Source organism: Lactuca virosa, chromosome 7 (assembly GCF_052849685.1).
Source record: "Lactuca virosa cultivar CGN04683 chromosome 7, Lactuca_virosa_CGN04683_v6, whole genome shotgun sequence".
Lineage (NCBI taxonomy): Eukaryota > Viridiplantae > Streptophyta > Magnoliopsida > Asterales > Asteraceae > Lactuca > Lactuca virosa.
The window spans coordinates 188,341,379-188,362,788 of NC_136432.1; the positions used below are offsets into that span (position 1 = coordinate 188,341,379).

The 21,410-nt window shown below is 32.3% G+C and overlaps 1 protein-coding gene across 1 annotated transcript; it reads left to right on the top strand.

Annotated features, from left to right (window-relative positions):
• The first annotated feature begins 933 nt into the window (after positions 1-933).
• On the top strand, positions 934-19,462 carry LOC145126170 (exopolygalacturonase-like). Its single transcript, XM_079061571.1, has 4 exons — positions 934-1,113; positions 18,068-18,382; positions 18,476-18,985; positions 19,082-19,462. The coding sequence occupies exons 1-4, from the start codon at positions 979-981 to the stop codon at positions 19,331-19,333; spliced, it is 1,212 nt and encodes a 403-aa protein (XP_078917697.1). The 5' UTR covers positions 934-978; the 3' UTR covers positions 19,334-19,462.
• The last annotated feature ends 1,948 nt before the right edge of the window (positions 19,463-21,410 follow it).

Genomic DNA, 21,410 nt, shown 5'->3' on the forward strand with positions numbered 1-21,410 from the left:
TTTCAATCAATATGCACAAAAACAAAATACTGATATTTGATAGATTCCACAAAATACATCAGTATACACAAATATATATTACAAATATATATTGTATCGTACAAACTTGTGTTTTTATCAAATATATGAACTTACAAAACGAAAATTGGATATTCATAACGGTGTACATGTTTATTTGAAAAATAAATTATAAACTTACTGACAAAGTTTCTATCTTTATAGTGAATAATTTTTTTAAATATTAGATTAGTCCTTACGATTTTGAATTATATATATTATTTTTCTTTTTTAACCGTGGTTTTCACGGGTTTTAAACCTAGTAAAAGAATAAGTTAATTCTCTTTTTGACATGTGTCACCCTCTTATGTCTCATAATTAATGTCATGCCATTTATCAAACCTATTGATTCTACATTTTAAATTTCAAAATTTAAATTTGTTACTCTAATTACATTAAATTAGTAACATTAGAATAAAAATTAAAATAAAGTTAATACAAATTATAAGGTGATATAATTTCACGTATTTATTTAAATCAACGATTATAAACTTATATAACTAAAAAAAATATCTTAATTAATAATTTATTTAAAATAATTTATTTAAAGTAATTGATTAATAATTTTGAGTTTTTATTATGAAAATTTAATTAATTTTGTAACCGTAGTTCCCACGGGTTATATAGATCTAATAATATGATATGAAATGCTTGCCAAAAATGTTTGGTAAAATAATGAATAGATAGTCCCGTAAATGAACTTGTTATCAACAACTTAGGTAATCATATCTATATAAATTCCGTAAATGATCTTGTTACCTACAACTTAGGTATATAAATTCGGTAAATGAACTTGTTACTTACAACTTAGGTAATCGTATCTCCTATATATAAATTGTCTCCCTTGACATCTCTCACTATTTCTTTAGAGGACAACCGAAAAATAAAGCCCACAAAGCAAATAACAAGAGCTTCAATAAAATGCATACAGAAAACTCGATCCGACAAGCAATATGTTGCTTGTTTCTTATAGCATACATTGCAAGAAGCCATGCTGCTGTTGTCAACATTAAAACCAAAGGTGCTAAGGGCGATGGCAAAACCGATGATAGCAAGGTAATAATGATATACATCAATTAACTTTATACGTTTCTTATTTGTATATATAGATCTGCAAATTGTCTTACTTCAAACTTGTGTCAGATAATATCACCGACACTTTAGTCCTTGATCATATTCAATAGTAAAGAACAATAAGAAAACGGAGTCAACACCGTAAATCTTTATAATGAACCAACTCTGGGCAATTTAATCTTTAGAGAGAAACACTTAAAGTGCAAGTGTTCTTTAGTGGGTTGGTTTAGTTTCCCAATTTCGGTCCATTTTATTAAACTTTCTCCGATTTTGGCCGAAATTTGTTTTGTCCGAAGGAAAATGATTTATAAGTCCAACGAAGTTTCCAAACCGTTCAAGAAATCCCAATTATGTTTTGTATGTTTAAGAAAACCAACGAACTTAATATTTTGTCTAAAAAAGCCCAACTAACTTAATATTTTGGCTTTTCTTGAACAGACAAAACATAATTGATGTTTTTTGAATAGTTTGGAAACTTTGTTGGGCTTATAAGTCATTTTCCATTGTTTGAAAATCGTTTTCTGGAAAGACCATCAAAGAGGTTTGGTTATAAGGAATCTGAATGTATATTTTTGGAATTTTTATGCTATTAGAAGGTCCTAAAAATGTCAGTCAAAGTTTCTCTTTAACGTTCAACGCTACTAGCAAACTCCCGTCCAGCCAGCAGCTATCTAAAGAAGACGACCACGATATCTACGACGTTATCATCTACATCAGCAAGTTGACTACATTTTAGAAAGTTGAAGATAGTTCCTGTAGTTCTAAAACGTTGTATAATTATCCTATTCGTTTTGAAAAATCCATATTGCTCTGTGAAATCTTCGATATTGGTCATTTGTGCTTATTATTTATACATTGGTCCATTTGAAAATGTGTAGTTTGGTACCTGTAGCTTAAAAGCTTCCATTTTGATCCCTAAACTTCTGAAATTTCCATATTGGCTCCTGGTAGTTTAAAAAAATTTCGGTTTGGTCTTTGTAGTTTTGGAAAGTTACAGATGGACCTATCATTTTTCATGAAATGTTTTTTTGACCCTCTGAGGTATCCAACAGTAGCCACAAGCCTGGTTCCAAAGCCACCCCGAAGCGGACCGAGAACTGGATTAAACGATCGAATAAGAAAGGAAGAATCAAGAACCATCGTGTATAATGAAATTTGGTTTCAGTTCGACTTCGGTTTCGGTTCCATCTAAATGTTCATTCCTACACTTTGTCATGAGCGTGGTTCGAAAACTATCCTGAACTGTACCAACAACTTATTGAATGAGAGAGGAACAATCGAGAATTGCCTTGTAGAGTGAAAATCTCGTCCCGTCCAGCGTCGTTTCCAGTTCTGTTTGGTCTGGTCAGTCCAAATGCTCATTCTATCCTACAGTCTTCGACCATTCCGGATCCTAGCATGTGCTCAATTTTTTCTTTCTAATTCTTCCCCAAGTTTTTGTTAGCATCTGTTTTTCATGGAATCTACATGTTCATATACGATGGTCCGACTTATGCCCACAAATCATAATACGTGGAGAACAACGACCGGAGACTTATTGATTCAAAAGATTTAACAGAGCTATTAGAGAAAAACATCGTAAAACTTGACACAAACACATAAAATGTTTAGAAGAGAATAAACAAGAAAATTGTGGCACAAATTCGAATAAGCATCAAGGCCTCTCTCGCCCTTTCTAATGTATTAGGCGAAAGAAGTGTAGCTGGAAGTCCAGTAAATTCCATTATTAATCGATCAATATAGCTCACAACTCAACACGTAAGAATATCTTAGAATGGTAGATATTTATGGATCTATCAATAGGGAAATTCCATTCATGTCATAGTCTCAATCAAATATTCAATATGACGTCTGCACTCTGTTTGACCCTGTCAATCTTTCTTTCTAGATTGAGTCAGACATTGATCTCTAAATTAAAGAAACTAGGCTATGGAAAACAACTAAATATTTTTATCTGAAGTGACCTCTCATAATGCTTTTTCTGGGTGACTCACCAACCTACCCCCACAAAATGATAAGAACAAATTAAAGTCACTACATTTGGTAGTTCTATATAGATTTCTCTCTTTATCCCTTTGTATATGTTCATAAAGGAGTGTATACCTCTAGATAGGTGGGGGCTAGCAATCAAGAAGAGGCAAGTATAATGAAAGTATTTTCGTTGGTCAAACAAAAAGAGGTTGCGGCACAAACTTCAAATCAATTCATTGATTCAAGAATCACTAGTAAAATTTTTTATTAATTGGAGAAGTACCTCAACTTGAGGTTAACAAAAAAGAAGTCCATATAGTGGTAGTAGCTAGAACTTCTTCCTTTTGGGCTTACTAGCTCACTAGTTTAGAATCTGAAACCAAAATCTAAAATGGAATAATATTGACATATGAATAACCTTATCTTGAGAGCATTGCTAGTGTAAACACCAACCCCATCATGGTATGATTCAACCATAAACATGCATGTGTTATGGTTTAAGAGAACTTATGTGACTACTAGTGTTGTCAATGTCATGCAACCTAGGATGAATTAAAAGAAATTGATGGTTAGTTGCTTTATAGGATTTAAATATTGTTTTTCTTTCTAGTATGTGATTAAACAAATAACAATTCGGCCTCTCTACTATCTCATTGTTAGTATGAGGTAAATATATGTATGTCATTTTCACTTCAATTGTCTAGACTGCAACAAATTCTTGGGAATTTTATTTTAACAATATGTTTGTATTTGATTTAGAATTTATCTTATATTCCAACCAGCCTTGTGATATGAGAATATTTAGAGGACTAACAGCAACTACCTAACTCACAATAAGTGTCGACTCATCCTACTGGTTAAAGCTCTTAAGCCTGATTTTTGAGGGTTGATGGCCTTGACTTTCTAGTTGGAAATTATAAGTGGAAAGTGAGTAATCCTAATTAGGATAGGTAGAGCTGGACTAAAAATGTGATGAAGGGTCAAATTTGCAGGAAATAAATTGACTAAAAATATGTCGACTTAGTAAGAGACAGATCTCCTACTTCCTTTAAGGCCAGTTATATGCCGTATAATAACTACATTATAAGTGTTTCTCAATCATATTTTCATTAGAAGTAGATGCCTCTTCCAATGGTTTGTTTAGTATTGTCTTCTATAAGTGGATGAAAAAATGTTGAGAAGCTTGTTGAATAGGCTAAATTTGTTCTTTAAATCATGTTGGTTAATCTATGATTTCATCATGAATCTTCCTTTGTGGTGATAAACAAAGATAATTCACACTAATATAATTCACTTAAGAACTACCTGGAATATTTTTACATTATGTATGTTTTTTTCACCACTCTAGTGACATCATTTTTCTTTGTTCATGACTTGCTTGAATTTGATTATGAAAATTTCAAGTAACTATAGTTAATCCTTCCCTTTCTCTTCCTTTTTCCCCAAAGATATTGACTTATTTCATTTTCTTTAAATAAGAGTACAAGGAGGTAAAGCATTACGTATATCATTTTTGGTTGTTTAAATAGGCCCTATGGTCATATAGAGAACATCAAACTATTTGTCCTTTGTTCATGATACCTACCTTTTGAATAGAAAAATTTACATAACTGGTCCTTGTGACTTAGCAAAGGTTACAACTTTAATCCATGTTTATTATTTTGACCCACATGGTCCTTGTGGTCTCTAAAAAATATATGGTTGGTCCTTGAGCCATATAAAATGACGTTTTTACCCTTTTAATTTCTTTTATCCTTTTTAATTCATTGAAGTTTTATAAAAAAACAAATATGTTAATAAACCCCAAACACCCCACCTCACCCCCAAATTAAAACCCAAATTCTCCCATCTTCCATTTTTGTTCTTCAACATGAGAAACTGAAGGGTTTTCTATGCATCTTTACACTAGATTTAGGTAATAGAAGCATTTAAATATAATCCTAAAGGTACATGCACCTAGATCTACTATGATGGAAACATACTTTCGTATGTATACTAACCTTTCAAGTATAATTGTATATACGTGTGATTCCTTGAATAACTTGAACTCTTTGCAATCACTTGGAAGGACTAGCACCTTAAGTATAGTACCGGTAATGGATCACACCCAAAAGTCTAAAGCTATAGAAATCAAGGAGAGAGGAGAGATAACTTTGAGAATCTGATTTCTCTAAATGTATGGAGAATTAGGAATGAAGGACAAAGGGTCTATTTATAGCTGAGGTAACTTGCAAATAAAGCTGATTTGAATCAGTTAAATAATCAAATTTAATTCAGTTTAAAATCCTTATCCTTATCTGCTATTAAGATCGGTTCTAGAACCCTTATAGCTCCCAAAACTGTCCATCCCTTTAAGGGGTTCAAAAATGTGCCTCTTACTCGAGTACTGAACAATTAACATTAAGTCCCTACACCTTTAATCAAATTTTGATTAATCTAATTAATTCCAATTAATTTCAAATTAATTTTACAAGTCTCTAATTAATTTATCAAGTTATGATAAATTACTATGTTATTATTCCCAAAGTTATACCAATTTAGTTATGGCAGTGGACACCTATTTCCAACAGTCTCCCGCTTAGACAATTAATTAACTAATATTGGTCAAATAATCTTCGAATAACCAACAAAGCGTGCCTTCCCAACAACTACTGAACTCAGGTCTTATCAAGTATCAACCCTTAGATAAGTGATCAATTATTCCTCTTTTCCTTCAAGATATCATTGTGAATTGAGTCATGGATTATGAATTAACCTAACAGTACAATATTATTTTTCTTAATTTTCGATTTCTGATGATCAAATCAGACTACTAATTGAACTCATCAATTTAGTCCAGGCCTGGCTAGGCACATTAGATATCAATGCAAAATCATCAAGGGGGCCATGTATATCGATTCTCCTGTTAAGGTAGAAGGAAAAGATAAACTTTGACTATGTAGTTTTTGTGTACTTGTCAAATCATACATGGACTTACTCGTTATGACCACTAGTTACGGATAGCGTTAGAGCAAGACCAATGCATAACCAACTTGTATGCAAAGAACTCAATGTCTTTCCATTTTAAGAATAAAATATATTATCATCTTAGAATTACTAGTGATTGAATCTGAGCGTGGGTTGTTCTAATACTTAAAATCACCATTTCAAGTACTCATGAGTGTAAACACAATCTCCATTATATGTCTAATATCAATGGACAATCCACCAACCCCATAACAATCCTAATTCCTTTACTTATTCCCAAACTATGAGCTTTTATGGAGTTTTGAATAAATTAATATTCCGGAAGTGGGTTTAAACATGAAAAGAGAGAACACAATGCTAAGCTAATTGAAATGACTTATCCTCATCATATATTAAGACCACTACTTAATAATTGCCATATCATATTAAGACTTTATACTACTTAAGTTATCAAATTTAAAATAAACTATTCAAAGTGGGTATAAGTCAAATCATTTGCAAATAAAATGCCTCGTGGAAGAGTTTTACTGTCAGACTTGTTACCTTAGCAAATGGATCGACAAGATTTCTATCGGTATGACTCTATTCACTATGATGTTTTCACATTTGAACAACTATCAAACACGATATTACTTACCGAGTATACACTTTGTGAGCTTGCATTCCATTGGGATCCACACTCGAGGTAAATTCACCCTTTGAATAACAAGAACTTTTCATAAGGATCATCAATGATTGAATTTCAACAAAGGTGCCACTAATGAATCTCTTTCAGTCACATATCTTCCTTTGCAATTTAACTAATTACAATATACTCTAAGTTTATTGTTAAATCTACTATGGTGTATTACTTATTATTCTCCAAGAAAATACTTAACCATTCAGTAAAAGATATGAATTCCAACTATAAACTTAATCATCTTTATTAATATTGAACTCAATGTAACTTTTACAATGATCTCTTCCATACCATGAACATATCCTTTTTTCTTTTAGGACACTAAGGAAAGAACTTGATTTTGATTCTTTTATTTTCGATAAGTTGATCTTATCTGACATATCATGCTCGAGGCTTTCAAGTTATCAGATCATGTCATGACTCACATGATCGATTACATAAACAAAAGCATGTAGGACACAAATAATTTCGTCTAGCTTATTAATAGAACTAGGACATTAGCTCAATGTCTTGCGACACATTTTGAACTATTTTGAATTACTTTGAGACTTCGTGTACTTTAGCTTATCCTAATGAATTACCTAGATCTATTTCCATAGATCAATATATTCAGTATGTGTACTATTTCTCCCACTAACATTAGCATACACATGGCTCATCTTTGTTTCTCCAAAATTCAAAACTCTTTGAATTTTTTCATTGAAACAAAGATCCTTGTTTCTCCCACTAGCTTAGATTATCATCGCTTTCCCGAAATTCAAACTCTTGGAACTTTCTTAATGAAAAAAAAAATCCTAATTGCTCCCGCTGTCATTAACATATATGTATATGACTTATTTTCATATCTTAAAATTCGAACTCCTTAAATTTTCTCATTGAAACAAGAATCCCACTAACTCCAACTGTCTTCAACATACCTTATGATCCATATTTGTTTCTTGGAATTCAAAATCCTTGAATTTTGTCATTGAAGTAAAGATCTTATCTTGCGAGATGCTTTTTTAGATTATCAATGAACTTCATAAGCTTACACATTCTTCACAACCTATCTTGGTTTGACTATGTGTTAGTCTCATCCATGTTTGTCATTTTTCTTGAAGATTCATTAACACTTACAGCTTTAATGTGAATTGTTTAATCAATCAACTTTTCAAAATTTCATGGATTAAATATTGTTATCCATGTTCTTCTCCTATTTAGTAGCCTTATAGCGCATGCTATAGCTTTCGATAGCTGGCATGCTCTGATTATTGTCTTCAAATGACTCACATAATCTCAATCTCTATGATTAGGTATATGATGTTCTCTATCAAGTCTATTAGGAAGATTTGGAAGTATGTCCTTTCCAGAATAGCTCTATCAATATCGAATTGAATGTTAGGACCAACTTTAGGTTCTTCGTTGGTTACCTCTTGAATCTTAACAAGATCAATGTGACTCCCATTAACTCTTTTGGATGTCAGCTCCCTCTCTTGGAAGACTGCTCTTCGAGTAATAAATATTTTATTATTAGAATTTGTGTTAAAAATTATCCAATGTGCTTGTTGGGATGTCCATTGACATAACACATCTTTAATCCATGTCTTAGATTGTCGAGAACTTCATGAAGAACATGAACTTCATAATCATAGACTTCCAAATCTACTTACTGAGGGATGAACCCTTACTCCACATCTCAGAGAGTGTTTCAAAACCTTCTTAGTTGGTATAACACGAAGGACTCTTGTAACACTATTCATGGTACAATCCATGATCTGTTCTGTTAAGCACAATATGACCCATCAAGCAACAAATCAAACAACATTTTATTTCTCTTCTCCAACAACACGCATTGTGACACTATTTTGGGTAGAGACAACTTATGAAAAACTTTTCATAATTCCTTAGATGATTGATATGGTTTTTGACTAAGATGCCCACCAATCTTATTGGATCTGAGTATCTTATCCTTTTGTCCAGTTAATTCACAACTTTGTTTTATGAAAAACTCTGAATACCTAGAAGGTTCCAATCTTAATGTTTATTCATATAAACATATTCACACGAAGTCAATTTTACTATGTATTGTAGTTTATCCAAATGCTCCATTAGTACAAACTAATTCCAACATATACTTTCATCTCCCAATGAAGCAAATGTCATCTATCTAGATAAACAAGATCTGCATTTATCATAAGACTTATAATCTAATGATATCCAAGATCTGATCCAACATGATACTTGTTAATGCATTTTATGTTAACATTTTCAAGACAACGATTCCACAAATGCATTTTATCCAAACTTTTGGATGTATTCAAATTAGTACGTCTTTTGGATAGTCTAAATGGGATTTTAGTTAAAACTAATTCCAAAAGATATTCACACTATCACATAGATCTTTTATCATTTTTCTTGATAAATAAGACTTGCATTTATCATAAGACTTATGGTCAAATGATTTCCAAAGTCCTATCTAACTAGATCTTTGACAATGTAATTCTTATTCAAGAAAATGATTCCACAATATTACATCTCGTTCAAATATTTGAATCAACCTTTTGAATTGTTCCTAACATACCAGTTTCATATATTTCATGACTTTTCTTTTAAATACAAATCATATTAAATGTTCTACATTTAAATAAGTCAGAATGATCTCATGAAATTTGTATAAACAGTTTTAAACCATAAGACCATAGACTAAACATTTATGAGTGATGTCTTTTGATACTATGAATAGTTGCAGGCGCCCGATATTCATGATATATTTTGCTTCTACTTGTTTCAATCCTCTTTACTCCTTTACAGTCACTACACTTTCATACGAATGTCAGCATGTCACACCCCCAAACAGGAAAGGCGAAAATGTTCGGGGGCGGAGGACGTCATGTACAGTATCACAACAATTGTATAACAGTAATCAAAGCAACAACAACCATTGTATTGATAACGTAGTACTTACATTGTGTTCATAACATTACTTGTTTAACAACTAAAATATAGCAAATGATAAGACGTAATACTACTATGATCCGTCTTCGTAACGCCTGAGAGGGTACCTGTCTACTAACTTTCCTGAGAATACAAGTGATTTGAAAAAGTGTCAACATTTAAGTTGGTGAGTTCATAAGTATTTTGTTGGAAAAGATATGTCCTTTGTTATTAAAAACATTAATCTGTTCTTCCAGAAAATCCAATATTTTCTTAGTAAACAAATCGTAATATTAGTACTTTGAGACTAAAAAGTATAAGTTTCTTATGTTTATAACCTGTGATTCGAGGTTCTGATTCATTTAATTAGTATGACACGTGCTGTTATCTCCTATGATAACTTAGTGTATGAAAATTATATTTAATTAAAATCGAACAGACAGTCGATTGGGTGATTCTGCCCTAATCGCACAACCAAACAAGGAACAGGAAGAAAGGCGGAAATCACACATTCCACTGCATATCAGATCTTTATTATATAGAATCCTAACGTATAAACTAAGTAATCATAAACTTTAGTAAAAAGAATACTTGATATATGTTTTTCTGAACTTTTGTTTGTACCATATTAGTAAATAATATAATGTTTTGCTTTTCGTGTATCTATGTGTAAGTCTAGAAATTTAGTACTTACAAAATAATGTAATATAGTTTTGTTATTTAAATCAAACCCTTGAAAGTATATTTGCCCTGAAATCCGAATGTAATGTTAATAATCAAATAAAACTATTTAATAATATATTATTCGTAAATATGTCGTTGTTTTCTCCTTGTGAGTTCTTATAACCATACTGACCCAGTCGACCTGATCGCGACGTTTTTCAGGCATCGGAATGTTAACGACATTTGTCACCCTAGGCCTGCTGGCCTGACTGTAGCTAACAGTTGGGATGTGGGATTGTTAGTCCCAAATAGATCTATACACAAATATCTCGCTCTCCCTACAAGAAACTCTGGTTATAATTCAGGACTTTTACCAGTACTTAGATAAGCACACGAAGACATCTTGCAAATTGCTTCAACGTTTTTACGTGTAATAACTGAAAACCCTTTTTGTTTATCTGTTATTTGAAAACCCTTTTTGTTTATATGTTAACTTGTACTTTGTAAAATAGATCATTTGTTCCATAAACTATACCTATTATAGTTTATAAGTTTGTTTCCGTGTTGTAACCTGAATTTTGTAAAATAGTATCTTTGTTCCATAAACTATACCTATTATACTTTATAAGTTTGTTTCCGTGTTGTAACCTGAACTTTGTAAAATAGTATCTTTGTTCCATAAACTATACCTATTATAGTTTATAAGTTTGTTTCCGTGTTGTTGTGAAAATCGTTGCGTCTTAACATATTTAGTAAAGTCATTTGTGAATTTAATAGTAACGATATTTTGCGTATTTAGAAAATTTCACGTTTAATTTCTTATTAACGGTAAGAAAACCAAATATAAACTGTAATACTTTTAAACACAATATTTCTTGTGTTTTACTTGTATTCCCACCTAAAACAATTTAAAAATCATGAAAACGTAGGGGTATGAACTCACCTCGTGTGCGTGTTTTTGTTTGGGTACAATTTGATTGGGATGAAACCACGGGCTAGAACACGTATAATTTAATTGAATCCTATTGATTTTAATCACATAATAAAGTGTGATTAAAATGATACAAGTAATATATGTTTGTATAATATAAGTTTTATAAATATAATTATCAAAACTCGTAGGAATAATGGAAGTGAAACTGTTTCTTGAAATTGATTTTGTTCTTAGAATGAAAGGAAACTTGTGAGAGTTTGGTATGGGATTTTGTTTATGGGAGTGTAAAAATGTAGGAAGTGTTCGAAAGGTATCTTAAATATGAAGGAAAGGTTGGCGGTTTAAGCTAAAATATCTAGATATTTGGTGTTTTCGGTTAGGAACTCCACCCGAGGAAAAGAAGCTTTCGTCCGAGAACTCTATCCTAGAAGGAAGGATTTCGGTGTAGAGGAAACCCACCGAGGAGGGTTTGCTGCTGGAGTTTGCGGTCTAAGTGAGTTTTCGGTCCGAATGATTCTTGGCCGAAAACGAGTTGTTTCGCACGTTTGTGGTTTTGACCGCAAACATGATTGCGGTCCGAGGGAATGACTTCATGCGAGGGTTTTCAGTTTGAGTGGGAAAATTTAAATTTTGTAACACTTGAATAATAAAAGGTTTATACATATCAAAATTATTAATTTTACTTTAATAAATTAATAAAACAATAAATTTGACTTTTATTTGACTTTTGTTGACCTTGGTTGACTTTTGTTGACATTGGTTGACTTTTGTTGACTTTTATAGATTTGAAAATAACGGGTTGTCACACAACACATTATCCTTAGTTAAAATTAAGGTTCTAAAAGGCGTGAGGCGTAGCGTGTCGATAAGGCCAAGCCTCAAGCCTTACGAGCCACGTTAAGCCATTGTTTTTTCAAGGCGTGATATCAGGCGAGGATTCTGTATTATTTATAATTATTTTACCATATAAATATAGATTTACATCAAATATAACCACTTTTTAGAAGTTTTATATCAATAACTAATAATAAAAAGTAAAAAAAAAACAGAATACTTGTATGTCTGATCAGAAAAGGCATAAGAAAGAGCAAAAAATGTGTCTCAACCGAAAAAACATGTGCCATAACATGCATAATGCGCCATGCCTAACATGAATGCTATGGGGCTTTTTGTACGATGGAGTCACGCCTTGGCGTGCGCCATGGCGCGCCTTTTAGAAAACTAGTTAAAAATACTTTAGTATTAGAAGTAATGTTCCAATGATATTACGAATTATCATATTTGATTATAAAATAAATGTTCAGGAGTTGCCGTTTGATCCTAAGGATAGTAGCATGGGCTTGTAATCCATGATCAAATTATCATTTCTATGTTTCAATCTTATCCATCAAATATATTAGTCTTGAATGCTTTCTAAGTCCTTTTATTATTTCGGAAACAATAGTTTATTAGAACAAGTCTCAAAATAAGCCATCCTATTTTCCTTGGTGTGTTGGGGACAAATTAGGCATTTCAACATTAATCACCTTTTACGTATGGGCAACGACTTTCTTCTTCTTGAAACTTCTAATTATAATAGGAAATATGAGATTATTTAAAGTGCACATTTCTATGATTGGCTATGTCAGTCACAAAGGTTCTCTACATCCGTTCAACTCCTTAATAGGTATTTCTAAATTGTTCATATAAAAAACAGAGTGAACTGATTATATGTACATAGTTAGCTTAGTTGATAACCATAGAGAACTCCTAACTAAATGAAATTTCATTTCACTTCAATATGTTTATTTGATAACTATTCTTAACAGTTTTGGAATGTATTGGGCAGAGAAACCTTAGGAAGAGCTTTAAGTAAGACATGATCTTTCTTTTCATAAATGAGAACTATTTCCAAAATACGAATTTGATGATCCTTCAAGCTAATCATTTTGAGAGGTTTTTATTAAAGTAGATTTTAGTGGATTATCTTATAGTCAACATCCAATTTTAATTCCATTCTTGTTTTTTTATTGATCCTTTAAATAATTTTTCAACCCAAATTATTATTTACAAATGCTAGGATCCATATTTGGCTTTGCGATGTGTGAAGGATGTCATAAACACACCACTAAGTTATTTAGGCAGGTAATGCTCTTTACCAATTTGAATCATGATGAAATTTCTAGATATTTTGAGATTCATTAAAACTACTCAATGAAATATTAATATCAGATTTTCACATCCTCTATTTGTGTCAGTGATACCGTGGTCTCTCAATAAGATGGTGAACCAACCATGCAAAACCGTGTCATCCTTGATTATGTCATGGCTCTCAAAATTGGCATGTTGATTAACCATATACACTCCGCCAACAATCCATAACCACAAGTGCCACATCATCTTCTTCTTATGTCTAACATTTATGTGTCGGTTAACCACACACACTCAATAAGTAGACAATAAGTAATAATGTGTGTTATTCATGGGTTAGAAACTTTTCACATTTCCTAATATAACTAAGAAAGCGAATTTTGTTTTTAGTACTTTATATGTTATGCTTTTAACGAGATGTCATCATATCAAACCCTTTCAACTAACGACAATAAACCATACAAAGAAGTGGCGAGTGAAAAGGATACTCATTCAACGATGACTTTATAGACCGTTTCCTTATATATCTCTCTTATAGCATGGTCTCATGAATGAGGCCTACTATTGATTTGACTAATGATATTTAATTAAACATGCGAGGAAACATGTTGTATTATTATTTACATATAGTAATCGTATTACATATAGAAATGCCTTTGGTATTTACATATTCTTGTATACATTTTTATAATTATATGAAAGGTATATTTTAAACAATTTAAAATTATATGATTTAAACAAATTATCTTTAATTAAATTTTAATTAATTAATTTTAAATCACTATCTATAATTTCAAATTACTTAGGCATATTTATCTTTTTAGTTTAATTATCCAATTTTAACAGATTAAAATAATATTTAAAACTAAAGATAAACCCTAAAATTCGAAATTATAGCAAAAATTCTGAAATCTGCTAATTAGCAGAAAGGGCACCGCGCCCTGCGACTAGCAACCGTCTTATGTTTTTCTTAGTTTTTTTTTTCAAATAGTGTATTATTAAAATCTAATTGCTTTGATACCACTGAAGGGTTTTCTATGATTTTACACTAGATTTAGGCTAGATAAGCATTTAAATATAATCCTAAGTACACATGCACCCTAGATCTATATTTTACTATAATTGCAACCTACTTTCGAAAAAATAAAATTAAACTAACAAGAGAGATAGGTTTACTAACCTTTTAGGTATAATCATATGTACTTGTGATTCATTGAAGATCTCGAACTCTTTTTCAATCACTTGGAAGGACTAGCACCCAAAATAGAATGTCCCTAAGGACTCACGCCAAAAAGTCTAAAACTATACAAATCAAAGAAAGCGGAGAGAGTACTTCGAAAAATTGGAATATCTAAGGGTGTGGAGAATTAGGAATGAAGATTATGAAAGCCAAAGGGTCTATTTATAGCTTAGGTAACTTGTAGCTAAAGCTTATTTGAATCAATTAAATAATTATTTTTTATCCATATTCAAATCCTTATCTTTTTCAGCTACTAGGATCGATTCTAGAACCCTTCTAGAGCTCTCAAAACCGTCCATCCCCTTAAGAGGTTCCATAATATTCCTCTTGCTCAACTATTGAACTATTAACATTCAGTCGTTGCACCTTTAATCAATTCTTGATTAATTCTAATTAATTCGAGTTAATTCCAAATTAATTCTAAATTAATTTTAACAAGTTTCTAACTAATTTTTAAAGCTATGAGAAATTAATAAACTAGTTATCTTACTCTCTCAATTTTATTTCTAGCAATTTTAGCTCTTGAGGATAACATAAAAAGAACTTTGTTATTATTCCCGAAGTTATCCCAATTTATTTATGACATTAGACACCTATTTCCAACAACTACCTCCTCAGTTCTTCGCTTCCATCTTGTTCCAAACGAAGATTTGTGATTTATCGATCAAGAAAAGTCAAGTATTGAAGGTTGTTGGTTTTTGCCAACACATTGAACTGGAAGTCTAAGCATCAGGTTCACTATCGATTCTTGGTTTGTCGTCATGTTGTCGGATTGGTTTCCAAGGTTCAAGTCACCGACTCTCTGGTTCTTTAGCATTGACATGTACAGTGACCTTATTTGAATTGGGGATGAGCTTCTACAAGGCCTTCTTCTTCTCATTTATCTTTCTTCTCCTCTTCTGTCTTAAACAAAATTTGATTATCAAGGTCGACAATCACATAGAGTACCAACGATCTATGGTTGATTATAGATTTATGGTCAATAGTTGTTACATTTTGCGGATAACGTATGAACAAAATATGCTAAGGGGGAATGCGATTCGAGGAGAGAGAAGAGGGAAAACATACTTTCAACATTTTATTCTTGCACCTGTATGGATGTTGTCCCTCTACAAAGCTACAGATCATGAAAATTTCAAGTTGAAAATTCCAATAGTCACTTGCGATTTCTGCATTTCTCACCGGATAAGAGCGCGATCAATGGTTAATTTGATTCTTTTGATTGAACTCCACAAGACATCGCCATCATCAAGCAAGAGACAAACCTAATTCAGTTTCTTGTATTTATGTTTTCCTTTGTATCTTGAATCCCCCTCAAAGCAAATTGGAATTTTTTATTTTGATTTCTAGAACAAACATCGACGCCCCTTGGATCCTTATTAGTGTGTTTGCGTGTTCCTTTGTATCTTGAATCGATTAGCATCAAGGAAATGATTATTAAATTTCTTAAATATATCTTAGGTATTAAGTTTTGCTTTAAGTATTTGGGCCTTTTAGAGCCCTTGTTCTCCAATTTTTACGGAAAAAACTCAACGGCATTTTGATCCTTATTATTATGTTTGTGTGTTGCTTTAATGGACATCAAGTATTTTGAAAATATTGAAATAAATTTTCATTAGTGTGCATCACTCAATCCCACAAAAATCTTTTGGTTGGCTTGGAAAAACGTTTTGTCACCGATTAATCCATGTGGCCTTGGAATTGGTAGGTTGCACACCTCGAATCTATTTTTGCTAGACAAATGGCAATGGAGATACAAAATGGAAAACAAGTATATTATTTTTTTAATTTTTTAGAGGTATTCATGGTAGTACCGATATATTTTTCTTATTTGGGGTGCCTATACATTATGTGAAATAGACCTTATCTTAAACCAATATGATAAAAGGGTTTAATAATATTTATGAACCATTGACATAAATCCTTCTTGATTACATGTATAAGCTATTTGACATTTTATATATAGATAAAATAAATGTTTGGAGTCTTTTATTTATTGTCTTGTGGTCCATAAGGCCGCATGGAGTGGTTTCATGCTTGTCATGACCACCTAAGCTCCACATAATCTATATTTGTATTTACCTGTGCGAGGAAAAGAAATGGAGTGGTGTCATGACAATGGAGAAGATATGAAGAAGAGAGTGAAAGAGTAGGATTTAATACACCCACATATAAATGGAAAATGGGTTTCTCTTTTCGACAATGCAATGCCAAGAATGATTCGTTTTCACAACATGTTGAGGTGGAAGGGCATTGTACTCACAAGGTGTTGAGCTCCACATCAGTTTTGTCAAAGACTTTTGCTATCCTCTCCCTAATGATATCTTAAGTATCCACATTAGGAATGAAATCTTCATCATGATATATGATAACACTAGCAAGGAATATAAATTGAGTTCTTCACAAAAACAAATTCTTTGCAGATGAGATGTCATAAAGAAAAAAAGATATTTATCATGAGTTCAAACAACTCGCGTATCTTTTCTAGGGGCGGATGCAGGTAATGGTGAGGGGTGGCACGTGCCCCCAAGGATTGGGAAATTTTTGCATGTGATACATATGAAACTAGATATAAAAAAAAAAATTAATTGGTTAGGCCCAAACAATTTAGGCTACGTCTATTGGATTATTTGAAAAAAAAAATTTGAAATCCGCAAAATGGACAGCAAAAGAAACAATAAATAATAGAGTAAATTACAAATATAGTCTTTATATTCTACTCATAGTTGCAACTTTAGTCCGTTTTTGCAAATTTTCGATAATCATCCCTAACTTTGGTTTCTATTTGGCCATTGCTCCAACTCAAATAAAAAGATTTTTGTACCTTTATCTAAAATTTGCAATTTGATAACAAGTGATTAATATGTCGTGAACCATTTGACCCGACCCATTTTTCTTATTAAATACTCCTACATTTTTGTGCCCCCAACCATTATAAATCCTGCATACGGTGTGGGTCGTGTTGCTTTTTGTTGTGGCTGAGTTGGCAGCCCATAACGCCGTTATAACATCAAAAACACCGGCCCCCTCCTTGTTGCATCTTGTTGTGGTGCTTGTTGTTGTCTCCATGACAAGAAGAAACGTGATCACCTATTGGCTGCCAAATTATCTCTCTCTATCTCTCTCCTCTTAACATGGTGTTATAACACCATAAACACCACCCCTCATCTTGTTGCTTCTTGTTATAACACCACTTCAAGTTGCCAATACCATATACTCTAAATCCGCGGTTGATCTCATCAACTATACTTTATTGGGAACATAACATTAAACCCATAGTTAACTAGTGATTTATGTTATTATGACTTTGTTATATCATTTTTAAATAGATAAGATAGTTCCAATAAGGTGAAGAAATGATTAAGCTACACTATGTGCTTAATATAACTTTACCAAAGATTGTGACAAGTTGACCTTAAATTGTTTGTTTATATTGTAGGCGATAGTGAGTGCTTGGAAAGAAGCCTGTGGAGGAGTAGCACCAAGCTCGATGTTGATTCCACCAGGGACCTATATGGTATTTCCTCCTATTGATCTCATTGGTCCATGCAAGGGTCCAATTGAGATCAAAGCCACCGGAGCCATCATGAAGGCCCCACCCGAGCTTAAAAAGTTCACAACCGCGTACTGGATCTCCATAAGGAATGTTAATAAGTTGACTATGATCGGTGGTACGTACAACGGCCAAGGCGAACAAACTTGGAAGCAAAATTTATGCCCGGACGGGGGACCAGGACCTTGCCCACTTCCAGTCGTATGTGTTTTCTTTTCTAATTAAAAACTTGGTTAATTATTTCAACATTACCATATGCCATCTTTAACCAATATTCTCCTCTCCCTTTCTCAGAATCTTCAATTCAGTAATGTCACAAATTCATTGTTGGAACACATAACATCCACCGATAGCAAATTCTTTCACATGTATATAACTTCATGTGACAATACAAGACTTGATAATATCACCATTTTATCACCAGCAAACAGTGTCAACACAGATGGAATTCAAATCGGGCGCTTAAGTGGTGTCAACATCACAAACTCAGTAATGAGAACGAATGACGATTGCATTTCTATTGGTCAAGGATCCAAGAACATCCATATTAACAATATTATGTGCGGACCAGGAGATGGCATAGGTATTGGGAGTTTGGGAAGACGCGAAAAGGAAGAACCTGTACAAGGAATCTGGATCAAGAATGTCACCATGAAAGGCACAGAAAACGGACTCAGGATAAAGACTTGGCCTACATCTTTCCCAGGAAGTGTTAGTGACTTGCATTATGAAGATATCATCATGGACAATGTGTCATTTCCCATATTCATCGATCAAAAATTTTGCCCTATGAATAACTGCAAGGTATCATACATCAATTAGATAATTTAGTGTTTGAACTTAAGTGAATGAGTACAAAGTAGAAAATTTAATATAGTTTTTTTTGTTTACGACTACTAGAATGGAACTCCATCAAAGGTGCAGATATCGAATGTGAGCTATAGGAATATCAGGGGAACATCAGCAACTAAGGTGGCATTGAAGTTTGATTGCAGCGCAGGTGTACCATGCAAGGACGTCAATGTGGCTGATATTAATTTGACATTCAAAGGACCTAAAGGAGGACCTGCCACCTCTGAGTGTGCTAACATTAAACCCAAAGTAGTCGGTAAAGTTGTCCCTTCGGCTTGTCCAGGGTTAAAAATAATATGATCAACTGCATCGACCGGCAAAGCATATATATGGGCGGGTAATGGTTGTGGAATTCTCTGAGGAAATAAGTAAATGAAAAATTTTACACAATTCCGACGACATTTCTACATAGATGTAACATTGCATCTGCTGGAGTATTTCGTATTCTATATTACTATTCATTGGTTATTAAATGATTGTTAAATGGGATTTGCAAATTCTTGAAAACTTCATCCATAAAAGTTACTTTTATTGATAGAGGATTTTAATTAGTGTTTCTTGTTTTAAAGTATATGCTAGGGTGTAGAAAGAAAAAAGTGAAACCGAATAAAAGGTTCGAACCAAATAAGATTGGTTTATTTGATTGAACTTAATTGGCTTTTGGTTTAATTTGGATTTGGGTTTAACAGATTAAATCAAATCTTAATTGGTTCAGCTTTCTTCGGATATATATTTTTCATAATTTGTGTTTCAATTTTGGTTTTGTAATGCTAATTGTCATTTGATTAACGTTCTTAGTTATACCATTCATTTTTACGTTTTAATTCGACTTTTGCTAATGCTAATAATTGCTATATGATAAATGTTTTAGAGTTCTTTGTTTTCTTTGATTAACAATAAAATGTTTTTAGTATTGACTAATTATTTACAATTTGTTGTAGAAAAAAGACCAATGGAAGTGATAGTTGAGAAACTTCAAATCTTGAAACGAGTTCTACTTTTCTAGATCTCCAAATATTGTTGAATACTATAGGAGTACCCCAAACATTAAGGGCTCAACCCAAGTAAGAGATTAAAGAGCCATCCATTCAAGATATGAAGTTTTAGTTCCTTAATTAATTAAAAAAACTGGGGAGAATTTCATATATGTCCTTCTTAAACATCAAAATATCATATTTATCCAACTTAATTTCTAAATATCATATTTACCCTTCATAAAATTTCTAAATATCATATATGTCATTTTTAAACATCAAAATATCATATATGCCCTTCTTAAATATCAAAATATCGTATATGTACTTTTTAAACATCAAAATATAAACAGTAATATTTAAAATATTCTCCATCTACAACATGATAATAATCAACAACAATAAAAACTAAACAATCAAAATATACATTCCATAGAGAGGGCTGAAGATGAATATTTTTGTTTGTCAAAAGAGCGACATTCCAACAATTTAGAAGTTCACATTCCATTATCATAGACGTAAGGATAATATGGTTAAAATTTTTAATTACTATAATAATTCTAATGTATAAAAAGTGATTATAAAATGTTAAAAACATTATAAAAAATGATTTGGGCAAATATGATATTTTGAAGGTTTATGAAGGGTAAATATGATATTGAGAAATTAAGCTGGGCAAATATGATATTTTGAAGTTTAAGAGGGGCATATATGAAATTCTCCCAAAAAACCGAGTACTTCTATATTCAATGAGTCAATTGGGGCGTTTTTGAGCCAATCAATTCAAGTATAATTAAACTTGAAAGGATCCATTTAAAATCACTACAAGAAAAATGGACAACTAAAAAGGCTAAAGGACTAAAGAATAGAGAGAGAAAAATGCTCCTAAACTCTAGGGAGTGGAAAGCCGAACGGAAGAAAACAAAGACGACCCACTACAATAGCTATTTTAACTTAATACATTAAAAGTACATTACCATAATCAATAAAACCTAGCCTTATTTTCTCATTCATGGTGCACCCTTAGCTTTTCATTTGGGAAAAAAAGGTATTCTTCAGTTAGCTCGAAATACACCTCATATAGGTCCCCTACATTTGTTGGCACTTTACCAACCTACCAACCATCTTTGATGTTTGCATCCACCATTGATCTGATATTATATTCATCCACAATAATTTGAGGAGAAACCGGCCTCAGTTCTTCTTTTTCTACAAACTCTCTTAGTGACATGAATTCGTCAGTAAGCAGGGTTTGATAATTAACAAGAAACGTTCCATCAGATCTACATCTCTTGATAGTTGCAAGACAGTAGGATCCCTCAAATCCTAGTTCGTTTTTAGAGATCTCAACTTTTTGGTCGTTCGTATATGCCATTAATTCAGTCGTACAAATCACTTTCTTA